The sequence below is a fragment of the Apis florea genome, unplaced genomic scaffold, assembly GCF_048593485.1.
Source record: "Apis florea isolate Af1SG1 unplaced genomic scaffold, ASM4859348v1 contig_2293_pilon, whole genome shotgun sequence".
NCBI lineage: Eukaryota > Metazoa > Arthropoda > Insecta > Hymenoptera > Apidae > Apis > Apis florea.
In genome coordinates this window covers 992,956-1,009,719 of record NW_028256554.1, presented here as the reverse complement: position 1 = coordinate 1,009,719, position 16,764 = coordinate 992,956, and the positions used below count along the sequence as shown (strand labels likewise).

General features: G+C 38.9%; 2 protein-coding genes across 4 annotated transcripts; one reads left to right on the top strand and one right to left on the bottom strand.

The window, feature by feature from the left end:
- The first annotated feature begins 343 nt into the window (after positions 1–343).
- On the top strand, positions 344–16,559 carry MESR3 (misexpression suppressor of ras 3). 3 transcript variants are annotated; one of them, XM_086903783.1, is made up of 5 exons: positions 10,210–12,992; positions 13,086–13,680; positions 13,764–14,032; positions 14,116–14,328; positions 14,411–16,559. In XM_086903783.1, the coding sequence occupies exons 3-5, from the start codon at positions 13,772–13,774 to the stop codon at positions 14,747–14,749; spliced, it is 813 nt and encodes a 270-aa protein (XP_086759909.1). In that variant the 5' UTR covers positions 10,210–12,992; positions 13,086–13,680; positions 13,764–13,771; the 3' UTR covers positions 14,750–16,559. The 3 variants fall into 3 exon arrangements, with proteins under 3 accessions (XP_012342197.1, XP_086759909.1, XP_031772146.1); XM_012486743.3 differs by lacking the exons at positions 10,210–12,992; positions 13,086–13,680 and adding an exon at positions 344–853; XM_031916286.2 differs by having other exon boundaries at positions 10,210–13,680.
- On the bottom strand, positions 3,127–4,862 carry Melt (melittin). The gene is made up of 2 exons (XM_003689918.4): positions 3,518–4,862; positions 3,127–3,342 (listed from the first exon to the last, which is right to left on the bottom strand). Exons 1-2 carry the CDS (start codon positions 3,626–3,628, stop codon positions 3,247–3,249), a joined length of 207 nt encoding a protein of 68 aa, XP_003689966.2. The 5' UTR covers positions 3,629–4,862; the 3' UTR covers positions 3,127–3,246.
- Positions 16,560–16,764: the final 205 nt, after the last annotated feature.

Below are 16,764 nucleotides of genomic sequence, written 5' to 3'. Positions count from 1 at the left end.
TCGATCGTTAATTCTTATCATTACTCCTTCCCATTAATTGCATATTCTCTAGGAAATTAAAACGCTTGTACATAAATAATTAATTTTTCAACGATGTATGCAAAAATAAGAGAGAAGAGAAATGCGTGTCGTCGTTCGTCGGCTCATTGTTGCAAATGCGAAAAATTATCCATTTAACGTGAATAATGGAAGATCGGCGCATCGATGAGAGACGATTGAAACGAAACGAATGAGCAAGGAGAGAATACGATAGAGGAGAGATGAAGCGCGATTGCGCGTATACGATATTCGGGCGTGCTCGTAGCCGATGCGCTTGCCGCGCCTCCTCGCTGGGTTCGTCGGTAATTGTGGCGTTGCTCTCGCGAGGGAACGCGCGCGGTCGAGCAACTCGATTCGTTGGAACTGCGCCGCCCGTCCCCACAACTCTCGAGGAACTTCAGTCTACCGTCATCGTTCGCGAGCGTCGTTTCGCCGCGTTTGTCGTTCGCTTTCATTTCACGCTCTTCTTATCCCTATTCTAACGCTATTACCATCACATTTTTTTCACGCCATAAAACGTGTTTCGTTTCCCTTTTCACGACGCGTTGCAAATCGAACGAGAGAAAGAAAAGAAGGAGACGGGATATCGAACGCAAGCTTATCCGAACGTAAATTTTTCCATCCTTTCGCGAAGTAATTAACGAAACTTGGTAAATTTTATTTACTCATCGGTGGATTGTCCGACGCGTCGATCGAGCCATTATCACGCCAATCGTCGTCATGTATGATCGACGCGTCTGAATTTTTACATCTTCCTTCCCAGACGTGAGACAGGATTTCGAGACCTAGTCTTTTCGTCGGTTATCGTACGAACGTAAGTACTCACGCACTCTGATTTTGTTCGATAAACATAACTTGTTGCCGTTTGGCGGGAAGTTTGGTGAACGTTTCGAAATGCCGATAAAACTTCTTACGTGGAGAACGAGTAACCTTGAGAAATGGCAGTTGTATGAAAGTGGGATTCGAAATTCGCGATGTATCGTAGATACATTGATTGTACGTTGAAACCGTTGAAAGAACGAATATCGAATTATTTGTTTCGAAAGATCAAGTGAAAAATCGCGTTCGAATTTGCATCGCTTGTTAAAATATTGGATTATCATGGATATTTAATAATAATAAATCGCATCTAATTTGCTTTCAATTCATTCTACACTTACTCGTAACGATTTATTTAACTCGGTTGTAGAAAATTAGAAAATAAAAAATAAAAAAGTTGACGTTCCGGCCACTAGTGCTGGTTCGATCGTCCGGACGCTGCACATAGCCACCTGTACGCACTCTGTTTTGCTTCGAATTAGTTACAGCCTTTTGCCGGTTTTCCCTTCTGCACGGTTACAAGCAGCTCGTCCCAAAATCGAAGATTTCCGCTACGTTGAGCTCGTTAAGGTTCGTACGCGAATCTGTCCCTCCGTTTAGTTTCTGCTAACGAGGACAACAACAAAGCGTTTCGTTAATCGTGCATCGTTCTTGCGTCGCGCGCAGGAGTCGTAAATGCATTACGGTATTCCCTAATGTTTTTTTCTTGCTTCTTGCAATTCTGTGAAAACAAGTAGAAGTTAATGCGCGAAAAACATAGTGGTATTTCATAAAATATTTCGTGATCAGTTGAGAACACAAGACATAAGAAATTCAGCCTTCCTAGATGGCTGATCATATGATCGTCCTCGCTGTTTAAGGAAAGTCAACCGCTTTTTTTCTTATCTTCACTCGGTGGAGAAAAAAGACCGCTATTGGAAATAGAGAACGCGGGAAATAGAGGCAAAAGGGAAAACGCGATTCCGTATTCTCGTTGAACGCGTTCTTTCTCCTTCTCGAATTCTAGCGTTATGCTGTGTTAATCGATCAGTGTCTGCGCGCAACACGCATCCCATTACAATTATTTCATTTTCGCGCAATTCGTACGGCTGGATATATCTTCGCACCGTGAAAACTTGACTCGAAGTTTGTAATTGAATCGGTTAAGATGTGGAAAGATAGCTGTTCGGCCAATCTGGACAAAAACTGTCAATCAGCCTTTTGAAAATGAAAAATTTGAAGGACAGCCGAGGTTTACAAACGAGGAATGGCTTAATTCCACGACAGGGAAGGAACGCAGAATTGCGAATTCGTTGAACTAATCGAATCGAGTATTAAATAATGAATACGTGAAAATTGGATTAGTGTGTCACATACACGCTGCGTAGCATGATTCCGATCGTTTTTTAAACGTTATATCGTAATTTCGTTTTGCAATAAAGTGAATATCATTCTCTTACGTTGCTTCTCTTCCTTTTCGTTTCGTTTCTTTTCTTTTTGCTTCGAACATGGGTCACAATTCTTTAGAAAAAAAAAAAAAAAAAAACTTATTCTCGTATAAATTTAAATTTATCCTTACATAGATATATGTAAATTTCCAAAATCGCGTTTTCGAACATTGAATTTTACGCAGAGCTGTGGAAACAAGGGCGCGGGAATAATTTTTATCAGTCGGTTCTAAGTAAATTGTGTTTCGTCGTCGCGTTCGAATGCGGCCAACGATAACTTTCGATCTAGATCTACTTGCTTAACATGAACGAAACTCGTTGTTAGGTGGCTCGTTTACCGTTAATACGACACGAATACACAAGCTGAGACGATAAGATTGGATTCTATGACGATATATTAGTATTTGATAGGCATTCGAAACAAATGTTCTCGCTCTCGGATGCACTTGACGTCTCTTCCGCTTTTCGAAAAACCAACCAGTTCAACCCCTCCTGAAACTGTGACTCTTATCATTTGCTATTAATTTTCACCCTTTGTCTCTCGAATTTTTTTTACTGAAAAACGATTCTTTCATAAATTGTTAAATAATTTGATCGGAAATTTAAAAGAAAATTAATCGTTCCAATGAGAAATAAAACGTATTTCTCGAAACTTTTCTCGTCAAGTTCCAATCCAAGTGGATATATCAATTTCGTAGCGAAAGCTCAGTTAATAATAAACTGTTAGTACACAATTTAATAAATTGAAATGCGAATAATTCGAAAGAGGATGATAATGATTGTCGGGGAGGAGGAGAGAATAACAACGTTATATACAAACTAGAAATAGAATAAAATTGCATTTTGATGAATGAAAAAAAATTTATATTATCAACATTTATACATGCTATTTCAAGTTCAACAGATATTAAATTGTCGAGGATTCGATAGATCGTAAGTCGGGATCGTAGATTATCGTGGATTAACCCTGTTTCCTCTTATTTTTAATCCAACTTATAAGGGTAGGCAATCCTGTGGCCAATACCTTTAGAATTGCCCCGATTCCCGCTTCCGGATCCTGAAAAGAGATACGCGCACGCTATGACCGAGTTGAAGAATCAAGTATAATTTTAGACAATGATCGTAGCAGTTGAATAGTTTTTTTTTTTTTTTTTTTTTTTCTTCAAAATTATTTTGAGGAGAATCGTCAAACGAATAGATTTTTTTTTCTTTTTTCTTTTTTTTTAACTTACTGCGTCTGCGTCCGCCTCCGCCTCTGGTGCCGGTTCTGGTTCAGGGGCCGCATAGATCAAAGAGATGAATACAACCATAAAAACAAGGGAAACGTTGAGTAAGAATTTCATGATTCGCTTCCTTACTTCCGATTTCTGTTCAATTCCTCGTGCGATGAAACTTGTCGAAGAAAACGCTCGTTGCTTCGTTATTTATACCAGGCGAGAATCGTTAAAATTATCGACGACGGGCGATATTGTTCTTTTTTTTTTTTTTTTATAATTTCCGTCGAACCCATTAAAAAAGACGGTTAAAATTGTTGCAAGTTGTGAATAAAGATTGGGGGAGATGATAGAGAGTGAATAAATAAAAGTTAAAAAATTTTCGCGCGATTATTCAATCAACAATTTACGCTCAAAATTAACGAGGATCAATGAAACTTTCTGTCTGTGTGATTATACGTATGAAACGTATGAATTTTTGACAGACGCTTTAGAAAATCAATCTTTACAAATTTGCTTCTCAAACGTATAACTTCGTAATGCGAGAGGGGAAAAATTTTAAAATCTAATTGAAAATATTCCATTTCTATATATAAACGTTACAAGCAACGTTCCAAATAGTTTTTGCAATCGTTGAAACTAGGAAGAGGCACGAGAACGATTCCTTTTTCCAGTGACGAGGCAAAATTCGATAATTGAAAATTACGAGTAAAACAAATTCCATAAGTCGCTTCGATATAATTTAAAAGCACAAATAATAATCGACCAAATAATTGCATCGAGGTTGCGTGGAAAGCGGGATCAATTATATTAAAAACGAATAGATATTATTCGATCCTATTCTAATAAATATATAATTCACGTTAAGTAACTTTATTAATTTTTAACCACTTCATCAAAATATTGGGCCCAAATCGGATCCAAGTTCGAGCGCGTGCATATTACGCGCGCGAACGCTTACTTACACGTGTTATGCACGTGTACGTAACATGGCGGCCGTCTCGTCTTCTTACGCGGAGCGCTACGAATCTGCGCGGAGAAATCGAGGATCTGGAACTCTGGTGAGAGTAAGAACCGCGCGCGATTCCCCGGATATCCGTTCGAAGGAACCGAAACTCGTTCGAAGCCAGTTCACCCACGACATTGAAAGTTACGAGCGGGGAGAAATCTGTCTGTGCCCCGTTTTGCAGAGAGAGAGAGATTCTTTGTTTATCGCGACTTTGTTTTCTCGCGCATCGATTTTCAATTCTGTTTCGTTTCGCGATTACCAACTAAGCGCCATACCTTTTTATCGACCGCGAGGTAGTAGAATGCGGCGTGTGCGTCGTGTGTGTTGCGCGCAAGTTCACGAGAACGAGAAGTGGATGGTGGAGAAAAAAAAGAAGGAAGGAAAGAAAGAAAGAAGAAGAAGAAGAGGAGGAGGAGAAGGAAGAAAAGGAGAAAAGAGAGGAGAAAAAGGCCGTGAGGCCCAGGGCTGACCGGTTCATCGACCTATCGTCCGGTCTTCTTAGTCCCTCGTTCTTCACCTTTCTCTCGACACTTGGTTTCTCTTTCTCTCTGTTAACTCTTTTCTGTTAGCCCCGACTGTTCCTGAACCGGCAAGGAATCTCGCCTCGGTCGCGATACAAAAGGCACGCAGATTTTTGGTCGTGGAATTCTCATCGCGTTTTCTAATTCTAAAGCGGTTTAGTTTCTTCCCCTCCCTTCCTTTATTCCATCCTATCCTTTTTTTGGAATTCATTTTGAATCCCTTTCAAAAGGAATTTTTTTCCATTTCAAAACAACAAAAATTTCGTATAGAATGAGAATTTTAAAAGGTTTGGAAAATTGTGTGAGATAATATCGTTTAATACATTTGTTTATTGCAATAATTTCATACATACGTTGCAGCCTGGATTAAAATGAAAATTGATACGGAAACGTATGTAATCTCGTTTCGACACTCGTTACGCATCTTCTATTAATCGCAGTTCATCAACGTTATCAACATTCCTCCGGTTGGAAACGAATGATTGACATTGTTTTAATCTTCTTGTTTACAATAGTCGAGTCGAATTGCAGCGATCGTTAGAAACGGCGTGCCACGTATATACGCGGAGAAGACATTTGTACATTTTTCACTCGGAGAAGAGGATTCAAAGGAGGTCGCGTGAGGAACGAGATCCGTGTGAGAATACATTTTTCCCAGCGCTTTGTCCCTCTTTCACCGCTCTTCCTTCTCTTCTCTTTCTTCTTTTTCTTCTTCTTTCAACTGGATCTCCTTTCTTTTTCTCTCTCCACCATGCAACGGCTGTTGTTCTCCAAAAAGCCAGGATACCATTAATAGATAGATCGTCGAAACTAATCGGTGCAAAATTAAACCGGTTTCGAACCGATCTCCTCTTCCACTCTCTTTAGCGTTGAGAAAATTAATGAATATCGATTTCAATGGGACGTGGAACACGTTGGTCTAAAACGCGTTGGAAAAAGATAAGAGCGAGGGAAGAGCGTGGAACGGTTACGGAAGGAATATCGGTGCACGTTCGAATTCTCTTCTTCTTCTTCTTCTCTTTCGAATTTCTTTCTTTCCTTTTCTTCCACCGTCGTCAACTTGTCTCGCAGGATTTTACGCTACAGAGTTTTACACGGTTGGAAACAGGTCCGCTTCCACTTCACAACCGATGCTCCACATTTTTATTCCGACAGGTGAAATTCAAGGTACAAGAAACTCGCGAAGTAGAAATAACAATTTATCCGCGCTCCTTTCCTGCTCGAAAATATCGCGCTTACTGTTAGATTTTCGTTGCGATATTTCCTCTTTTCCCGTTCTCGTTCGTTCCTCCTCTTTTCTATTGTTTAACCATCGACAGGGACGATTGTGCGAGTTATTGCGGATGGAGGAAGGGTGGAAAGAAAGAAAGAAAGAAAAAAAAAATATTGTCTTTCTTTTCACCTTTTCTCGTCGAAACGGAGACGATGACGGAAAGAGTTAAGTACGTGTACATTGTCCTCGGTAGTCACTTCGCCGGCTTGTTGTGTGCAGCTTCGTTTTCTCTTTCACTCGAGTGCAGGAAACTACGATTCTTGAGAAACTCGGAAGCTACTTATCTTGGTATTTGGAAAAAAAGGGAGTAGAGGAAAAAAAAAGAGAAATTAATAATTATTATTAAATATTTGTTCGAATAACAGTCGGATTACGAACACGCGTCGCGTTCTGATAGAAATTTTTTGCGATTGCTTGGTCCACGTTTAAACGATAGAAAGAAAGGATACGGCGACTTACGAGAATTCTTAAGGAATTCGAAAGCTTCTTCTTTTAGTATTTGGAAAGAAAAGGGAGTGGAAAAAGAGGAAGAGAAATTAATAATTATTATAAATATTTTATTCGAATAATCGGACAAGCGTCTCGTTCTGCTGGATCGTAGAATTTTTGGTTTAAAGAAGACTGCGAAGAATTATCCGTAAGGATATCCGGACACGAAGGAGAGTTAAGTCGTAAATAATATTGTCAATTGCGGTAACGTTATGTGAAAGATCGTTGTTTCTTTTTCTTTCCACGAAATAATGTCGCGTGTGAAGACACTAAAACCTCGTTCGAGGCAGGAAGGCAGGTTGAAAGAAGGTCGAATTTGCGATTTGTAGGTCGTTTGTTTCGGTTGCCTCTGTTTTTAAACACTAAAAGTAAACAGTTGAACTCGTTATCTAATACGATCGAACCGTGGGATCAATTTCCACGACTTCAACACGCCACTTAACCGTCCCGGAATGCCGTTAAACTGGGCTCACTGATGCGTCCACACGAACTACAATGGCCGCCGGTTTAACCGTCGTGATCCTGGCGCACGAGTTAATGAATCATTAACCGTCGTTTCTGTCAGTCCCTTAATGCCTCTTAACCCTTGGGAGTCTGTTTCATATCCGGTTGTGCTCGTTTGCGTCATTGCGATATTCGCATTCGTTACTTACGAATCTTTGAAAACGCTCGACAAACTTTGCCACGATCGAACTTTGTTCCATTCTTTCGATAGAGATTCTCCTATGCTCCTTGGCAGCAGATTGAATTTTCCTCAACTTGGCGCAATCGAGATTGACAATGGTTTGTATCCTTTTTTTTTTAATTAATCTCGCGCCACTTTGACTTCTTTATCAGGGAAAAAGTAGCGGATTCGACGTTATTCAAGTGGCGGTATAGAAAGGTTGGCAGGTATTAACAAGGCTGGAAAGGGGAAAAAAGATGTTTATCTCGTTGGGAGAATCCTGCGGTTTCCCGTGTTTCAATAAAAATTTTTTAATCAAACGAAGTTATTGCGGAAATTTTTGTATTCGAACCGTGTGCAGATACAAGATAAAGATATTCAGGGAATTTCGTTGGAGGAATGGTAACGGATAATAATAGGTGGACGGCGGGTGTACGTAGAAGGTAAACCGTCGGCGGCCCTGAGAAGCGCGTTATTATTTTTTCGAGGACGATAACGCACGTCCCACGAACGTGACCCGACTGCAACTAGTTGACATTCGTCCGGGCGAAAAAAGTTTCGTTCTCGCGCCTTCGTTTCGCGTCGGATAGAATAATTTCGCTTTGAAAAACGTTCCTCGTACGCCCGATCGCACTCGTTTCCTGATTATACGAAATCGCGCACGATGATCGCTTCCAGATACCAGAAGAAAATACTCGAACGTGAAAGAAGGAACTGCCTCGACTTTCTCATCCCTGTGCTTTTGCTGCACCGGATGAAACAACGAGTCGACAGAGCGAAAAGCAGTCCCGTTAAATGGCGTTGAGCAAGAGAGAGAGAGAGAGAGAGAGAGAGAGAGAGAGAGAGGAGAGGGGAGGGAAGAGAGAAAGCAGTTCGATGTTTAATATTCAATAACAAGTATGCAATATATTCGCAAATATTGAAAGGAGGATAATTCAGAGCAATATACACGCGAAAGTATTTGAACGCTATCTTACAAGGAAATGAAAACTTGTATATAGAGCATAATAAGTTAGATATTTAGTTGTATTGCGAAAAGAATTATATTTAGAATTTATTTGTCGACGTTTTAAAGCAGATAAAATTAAAATTTCATTTTTTTTTCAATATATATTTTATATTTTCGCAATTTAAAAAAAATTTTGTTTCCACCATTACAAAGTTATATTTAAAAATTTACTTTATGAAACGTTAATTTCATTTCCTTGAAGTGATATTTTGGTACAAAAAAAATTTTTTACATACATACGATTCGTTATGCTTTATATACTAACAAAATTTCACTAGCAATAAAGAATTGTTCGTTAATTTTATAATTTTTCATCGAAAAATAAAAAAGCGTTCAAATATTTTCATGAGGTAATTTCGTTACGTTAGTGATAAAATCATCTTGGCGAAAAGCCAACAACGCGTTGATTAACAAAATTTCATCGAGAATAAAAAAATTGTTCGTTAATGTTCCGTCAAAAAATAAAAAAAACGTTCGAATATTTTCGCGAGCGGGGTAATTTCGTTATGTAGTGATAAAATCGTCTCGGGAGAAGCCAACTCGTTGGCGATAAACTGATGTATGGCGGAGGGTGACGTCATTCCGTGAGGCAGCTTCAGAATCGAGGCTCCTTTCCTCCAGCCTCCCCTCTGCCAGGATAACCTGTTCTAGCGTCCTGTTTCATCGATCCATCCTTCGCGCCGGAACTGTCGCCATTTCTGCGTGAAAACTTCAATTTTCTTTCTACGATGAAATATCGGCCAAATTATTTGAAACGCATCAAACGTAGCAACCGTGACGCGAGATAATAAATCTGTTGTTACGATGACTGTAACACGTGACGCAATACAACTACGAGTTTTTCAAAATAGATATATCTTCGTGGAAATATTTCTTGCGAATCTTTTTCCATGAGAAAAATTATAATTACCTATTCGTATTTTGTTCGTTTTACGTAACGATCTCTTTGCTGCTTTCGTAATAAACACGCTTTACTTTTAATTTCCGCGTGGAAGCTAGATTTTTTTTTTACGCGAAAATATTACATATACGAGATGAAAAGAAAAAAAATATGAATAATCATTTGACACTGTGTTGCGCAATGAACAACGTCGTTCGTTTTTTTGCAATGTTTAACATCTCTCTTTCTAGTTTTCCACATATCGATTTATTATCGATGTATGATATTATGTATATTTGAGAACGAGAATTTTTTCCACGTGTATCAATAACGATGACTAATTGTGTGAGTAACATCGTGCAAATACGTGACGAGAATTAAACGCTCACGATCTATCATGTTTTTTCAATAGATCGTTAACGCGTGGTTCGAAGATGATTCTAACCAATATTTAATCAAATATTTTCCCTATTGGAATATTAGCGCCGGCGTTGTTCTCTCCTTTTATCTAAAAAATAGAAGAATCGGAAGAAGAAGAAAAAGATATTCGTAATCGGCGATTTTCAAAGACGTATTTTATCGCACGGTTAATATTCAACGAGGGGACTCGATGACTAAGAGACGACTACGTAGGCGGAAACAAATCATCAGCTCTAAATTGATATCTCGCGCATTCTACGAGATAGTCGTTGCTCTTATCTTTCTTGCACACTGAGAATGATTCTCGCGAATCGCAAACTCGAGATACTGTATCATTTGATTCTCGATAGCATTTTATTTCCTCCTGTAACTAGCAACTTTTCTTTATTTCCTTTTATATATATATATATATATATATATCTTTCTTGTCGAAAATTATTTTGAACTATCAAAATTCCTTCGTTGCTCGCACGAAAAATGAAAAACCTTTGGATAAATTGACGATATGCTGCGCACACAGAGCCGTCTATATTCGCAATATATATCTAAGTACATACCACGCATGCGCGCGTAAACTACTCTTATTGTTAGCAAACAACGAAGAGTAAACTTGTGCCACGATTATATTTTCACTGCTCTGGTGGTAATCGATACGAAATAGTATATAATAAGTAAATGCTCATGTACTGCATATATAGGTCTCTTTATATAGAATAGTTGACTTTTTCCGTTAAAGTTCCGATAAAGTTGAAATGTCGATAATCAAATGGTAACGTTTTACTCTCGCTTCGACGTATAGTCGAACGTCCTTTCGCATTCGCGAATCGTATCGGAAGAGATGTACATAATGGGTGTACATGCATACCTGCATGTGGCGTTTTAAACGCGATGCATATTGAACGATGCATAACGAACTCTGCGCGTTATCGGACGCATCCATTATATCCGTTAACGGACATTGTCTGCAGTTATGCAATATCGCCGAATTACACGTACATACACTGTTTAATATCATGCATGGATAATATCATGCATCTAGCTCGATGTAGATAAAATATAAAGCTATTTATCCATTTTTCAAAAGTAGTAGAGAAAAATGAGGTTAAAAGGAAGCGAGATTACATTTCGATTACATTTTTACAAGATAAAAATAATCGATATCGTGTTTTCAATTGTTATTGATTACAATGTATCATTTTTTTATCCATTTCGATTATTTAACTTCAATAATATTGATTTTTTTTTATACTAATCAGATGATATTTAAAAATATGCTGTAATAGAAAATTTAATATAAGAAATGGAATATTTTTGCAAATTATACATGTCAATGAGAACTATTGTTAATATAAGTACTGTTTGTTATTACTCTATTACAATGTACAAATTGTTGCTGTTGTTTTAACAATGAAAAATCTATTGCAATATATTAAATATAAAAATCTTAAAATAAATTTAACATTAAATTAATCAACAGTGAAAAGAACAAAATGCATTATTTTCCAATCGTTTTTTTACATATATTTTCAAAATTAAAATCTACATCAATATCACGTATTTTACTAGAAAAATTCTAGTTTCCATGATTTTATTCGATCGTGCAAAAATCTAACGTAATTTTCGAATTATAAATAAAGCATAATGAATACCAATTGACAGCGATTGCAAAGATTATCGAATCTTCAAATAACGAAATAGTGGGTAAGACACGACGAGCGACAAGATCTTTCAATTTCACTGGCGGAGAACGTCGTTGATGGAGATGACGGCATGCCTTGTTATGGTTGTCCGTAATAATTACGATACTCGTGACCGGTTACTTGACCGCGACGTTTCTTCCGTCGTCTACCATCATCGTGCAGTCTACGTCGATTATGGATGTTGAAAAAAGCATTTCGCACGAACCGAATGGTCGATCCCTCGTTTTTCCCGAGTATTTAGTAAATTCCATCGATTATTAGGTACACGAGAATGCACACGAAATGAATAAATTCAAAGTTATGCGTTGTCGAATAAATTCGTGAATTGGTTAAACAAAAAAATATATTGAAACAATTGGATTCAATATTGGATTCTAAAGTTCAAACAAACACGAAAGTATGCAAAAATGATTAAAACTTATTTATTACATTAAAAGCAATCGAAGTTTGTTGTCATATTTTATATATTCGTCTCGCTTCGTCTAACTTAAATTCCTTATAACTCAATAAATAATGCCTCGATCGACATTTTTACACACCAATTTTTGTATTTTGTTTTTTCAAAAATCGATTCCAATTCTTTATTGCATACATGATATAATAGACAATAATATAAGTGGAAGAAGGTATATAATTGGTTCTCGTACATCGATAATTAATTTTCACGTTTCTATTCGCAATGTCGAACATCTGTCAAGAAGAACCATTCGACCATTCGAAAGATGGTGGCGAGGAGATGGCGGAGAATGGAGAAAGAAAGGGTTCCGTGAGAGAGATCCGATGTTAAGTGTGACAGTTGGAAAGTAGCAATGGGAATGATGTCATCGTGTGAATGTCGGCAATGTTCATTCGCTGTAACGTACATTGAATGGAATCGGTATGCGATTAAGATCATCAATAAAGATGAGAATAAACGAAGGAATCAATGAACGAGATATATCGATACGCTTTGTTAAAGAAACAATAGAAAAAATTTTGATTCATAAGAGAATAGTATCAAAGAATCCGTGCCACGTGTTATCAATTTATCTTAATCCTACCTCGTCACATTCGAAAACAATTCCCGCTCAATCTGACCGACGCGAGCAACGTGTCAAAGAACGAATGTCGAATCGGTAGCGAGAAATAATCCATCATCCTACAAATTTCTTGCAATGGCGCTCTTCTAATCTAGCGATGAAAATTCAAACTTGTCACGATCGAAGTAACGTACAAAAGAAGAGGTTATATGTAGCAGCGAAAAAGCAGGTACAGAAAACGAGCAGAGAACGACATCATCAAGGTCTTTGTCGCTGCCACGATCGTTACACTAAAGTACGCTTCGTTTCGTTTCGACGAGTGTTTCGCTCTCCCGAGACAAATTTCCCCACGCTTAGAAAAACCCACGGTAACGAACAATCGATCATCGCGTGAGAACGCGAGATGAATATGGTCCGCCACCGTATTTATCGGCGGTCGATCTACGGGTAAACAATCTCGAGTTTCTTATCGGGTCGAAACAATGGTGCAATCCTTGCAGCCGAGTATAGTAAGTATAACGTTATACCAGATAACGTAGACAATGCGCTTCCGGTGTACGTTTTGCGCACCGCCATCACTCCACTCGCTCTCCGATCCTTAGGCCAACTAAAGTATATCGTTACACACCGATACGGGCATGCGCAAACAATTTCCTTTGTCGTCATTGGATCGTCGCGAAAACGAACGAAATTCTTTTTCTCTTCGTTGCACTGGTTGAAAAAAACGGATGAAGGGGAGAAGAGGTGATTGAAAGTTGATCAAGTACAAGACGAGGCCGAAATTCTTCGATTAGAATGGAAGCATCGTTTCCACGTGACGATGCAACAACCCGTATAGGCGGCCGTCGTGATTAGTCAGCCGACTAACTCGCTTAAAGGCGTCGCTGTGATCGAATTAAGGTCGGACGGGAGTGGGACTTTTCTCGCCATGATTAAGTGGGTCGTTGCTAAAACGCTATTGGCCGATTAGCTTTATCCACGTTGACGGTGTCCCTTGCGTCATCGTATTCGACCGGTGCTCCTCGACCCATTTTTTTCTGGAATCGGATCGCAAAGGAGTTTGATCTCACGAATTGGACGAAATGAGTTGGACAACGAAAGGAAAATTTTCGTTCGATCTCGGAAGAAAGGAGAGGTTATGAAGATTTCGCAAGACGAATAATTGCGTTAAAACGAATGGAGACGATGGATGAAAACGTTCGTTTCGTTGGAAAGCCGATTGGAAATTGCGGTGAGAGGGGTCCCGATTTGTAATTCTAACGTGTTTGTCTCGTTTTCAGGACAAGAGATGAACGCCCCACCGCCGGTCTACGCGTCGTCCTGTCCCGCGTTGCAGTCAAACCTGTCGCTGCACAGTTCCTCCTATTACAGTGAATATAGCGGGGCGGCAAGGAGGCGATTATCGTCGACGGGCGAGGCGGACACCTCGGCCACGTCGAGCTATGAGGGTAGCGACAGCTCTGAGAACAGCGACGAGTCTCGTCTCGAACCGGTTAATCAGATCGAGCGAGAGCAACTCGAAACGTTTTTCCGGGGCTTGAAATCCCAGGTAAAGCTTTTTCGAATTTTCTTTTCTTTTTTTTTCCTCTCTCCATCGATGAAATTCTTCTTCGTTTCCTTGGAACACAACAGGTGTTCGTTTGCGAGTCGCTGGCCAACTTGTATCTGGGGAACGCGTCGCAGACCGAAAGATGGGAGCTTCGATTTACCGGGATTCCAGTAGTGGTATTGGACCTTGGAGAAACGCGATCAAGATCCAAGAGACGGATCCAGATTCTTTTGGCCGAGCGTGGCACATGTTTTACGCTTTGGAGGGAGACGATCGACAACTTATCGTCGTACAAGGTAAATAAATGAATGAATGAACGAATGGTCAGGTAATGGGAATTAAAAATTTTTGCAACTATTATTACAACTGCGTTTTCAGGTGTCGGGGCCGGCCTTCCACACGATGTGTCTTTCGTCGGATCACACGCGCCTCGCCGGCCTCAGTTTCGACAATCCAAAAGCCGCCAACGATCTGTGGCAGCACATAGAAAGACTCGTCTCCTGTCCTGAGAACATTAGCCTCTCGGTACCGGGGAAAAAGAAGAAGAAACCGGTGCAGAAGAAAGTGGTTTTACCGGCCAAGAGTAACATCAGCCAGCCCTGTCAATTTCAACACGTGACGAGCGTGGACGCTGCCGATCGATCGCGTTATTTCTCCCTCCAAACCCTGGTTCCGGCTTTGAACGAGCTCGAAAATTCATTGGAGGCGAATTTCTGAGATAGCGAGAAACTGGACAAGAGTTCAGATTCGTAACTCTGACGTTGCTCTCGTCCATTACATCTATCTAATGCGCGTTACGTTCTAGGGAAATTCATTTGTAATCCCTTCAGGGATAAGATTGTCCGTAAAAATGTAACTCGTGCGCGCTGATGCGCTCATTACTCTTCGTGCTTCCGAGCGAAATCAAACGATTTGCCAAATCCATCGTTGCGTTATATTTCGACGCGATTATCGCTCGATGCCCTTCCTTATTCTCTCGTCCCTTTTTTCTTTTATTCGAGAGAGAGAGAATTAATCGTAGTAGTAAAAAAAAAAAAAAAAGAAAAAGAAAAAAAAGATTGTAAATCTTGAGGATCGAGAAAATGAAAAACTTTATTAGTCTATAATTTGTTTTATTGCTATCGTAATTAGATAATGGCATAGACAAGGATATTTGTTCAGGGAAACGTGCAACGGTACAAGATCATTATTTCCAAATTTCAATGTAATTAACATCACCGTTCTGATGTTTGGAATCGTTAGCTTCTTTCGATCGCTACAGAGACTCAACTGGTTAAAAATTCATTGTTAGTCATCATCGTTACTGACATACCGTTCGACAAAATATATATATATATACATATGCAAAGATCAAGAAAAATTCGAATAATTTCGAATGCGTTTGTATACGTGTTAGCGTGAGGCTTGAAGCAAAGATAGAGAAAATTGAAAATATTTTTCAAACTTTGATCAATCTCGTGACTTTTAGGCTGCAAAATTTTGTCACGTGTTTCGAACGTTCAACGAATCAAGAATTGAACGTCGTGTTATGCACGCGAAATTTTATCACGTTTCCAAAGTGAATTGCGTACCGCGTGAATTTTGTCCGAATAACGACTGCGATAAGACTGGTTCTACCATTTATTATCCTATAATTAGAGGAGCGAGTTTAAACGTAGGCATTGTGACGATAATAAAAACGTAGAAACGTTACTTTGTTATTCGACGTTGATCGTTCTTCGATGCGCAATTTTTCGACGCCATGCTTTAACCCCCTTTACTGCTGGACAGCTTAAAACTCGTTAACATTATTGACATCGAGTCGTAGAATATGAAAGAATACGAAAAGAAAGAAAAGAGAAATAATAATGTGCAGTACTACTATGGAATGGCGATCGAAACTTGATTATTAAAATAACGTGTTTAACAAGATGCGCGATCGCGTCGTTGTTGTCATCGTTGTGAAACGCATATCGTGTAAGAAATATCAAGAGGATAATCAAATTTCTCGCGTTTAAAGAGTTAGTTTTATGGATTTACGTAGCGATCGATGAGAGACAATTGTCAAACGTAATATTCGTTTGTTCGAGATCGTTTAAAGGTTTTCCTCCCTTTTTGATCTCCAGACACTCGACCGTGTGTACGAAATAACTTCGATTACGATACATTGATTTCTTTGTCTCGACTGTGATATAAATATATTTGTATAGTTAAGTTTCATAATATGTATCCACATTGATTAATCATTTTGATATGTAAGTTTACGATCATCATTTCGCATGTAATAATTATGATAATAAATAAGTAAGTTTACGTAACAGGTATCTCGTATTCGACGCGTTGATTACACAAAGAAATAGGAAGAATAGAATATTCAAGATACTCCATCAATGTTATTTTTAACGAAAGAAATAAAGGACAAGACCGACAATCACGTATGAAAACGAAACGACTTGAAGAAAAACTTAAAGTGCAGCAATTATTTTTCTAATTTCTTCGAACAAATACTTTCATGTTTAATTACAAACGAGTAAAAGAATAAGGAAAATATGGCGTATCCGCAATCAAAGCGACACTTTCCTCGCGCGGTTCAAATCTATGACTGACTTTCTCTTCTTTTCGTGTCCAATGGCTACTGGTAAACAGCGGATGTTTTTCGAATCTGCCCACTTAACATTCTTTCCGCGGATCGAACTTAATTGTAATCAACTTACATGTATCTTACGACACGCGACGAGATATGTAATACTTGC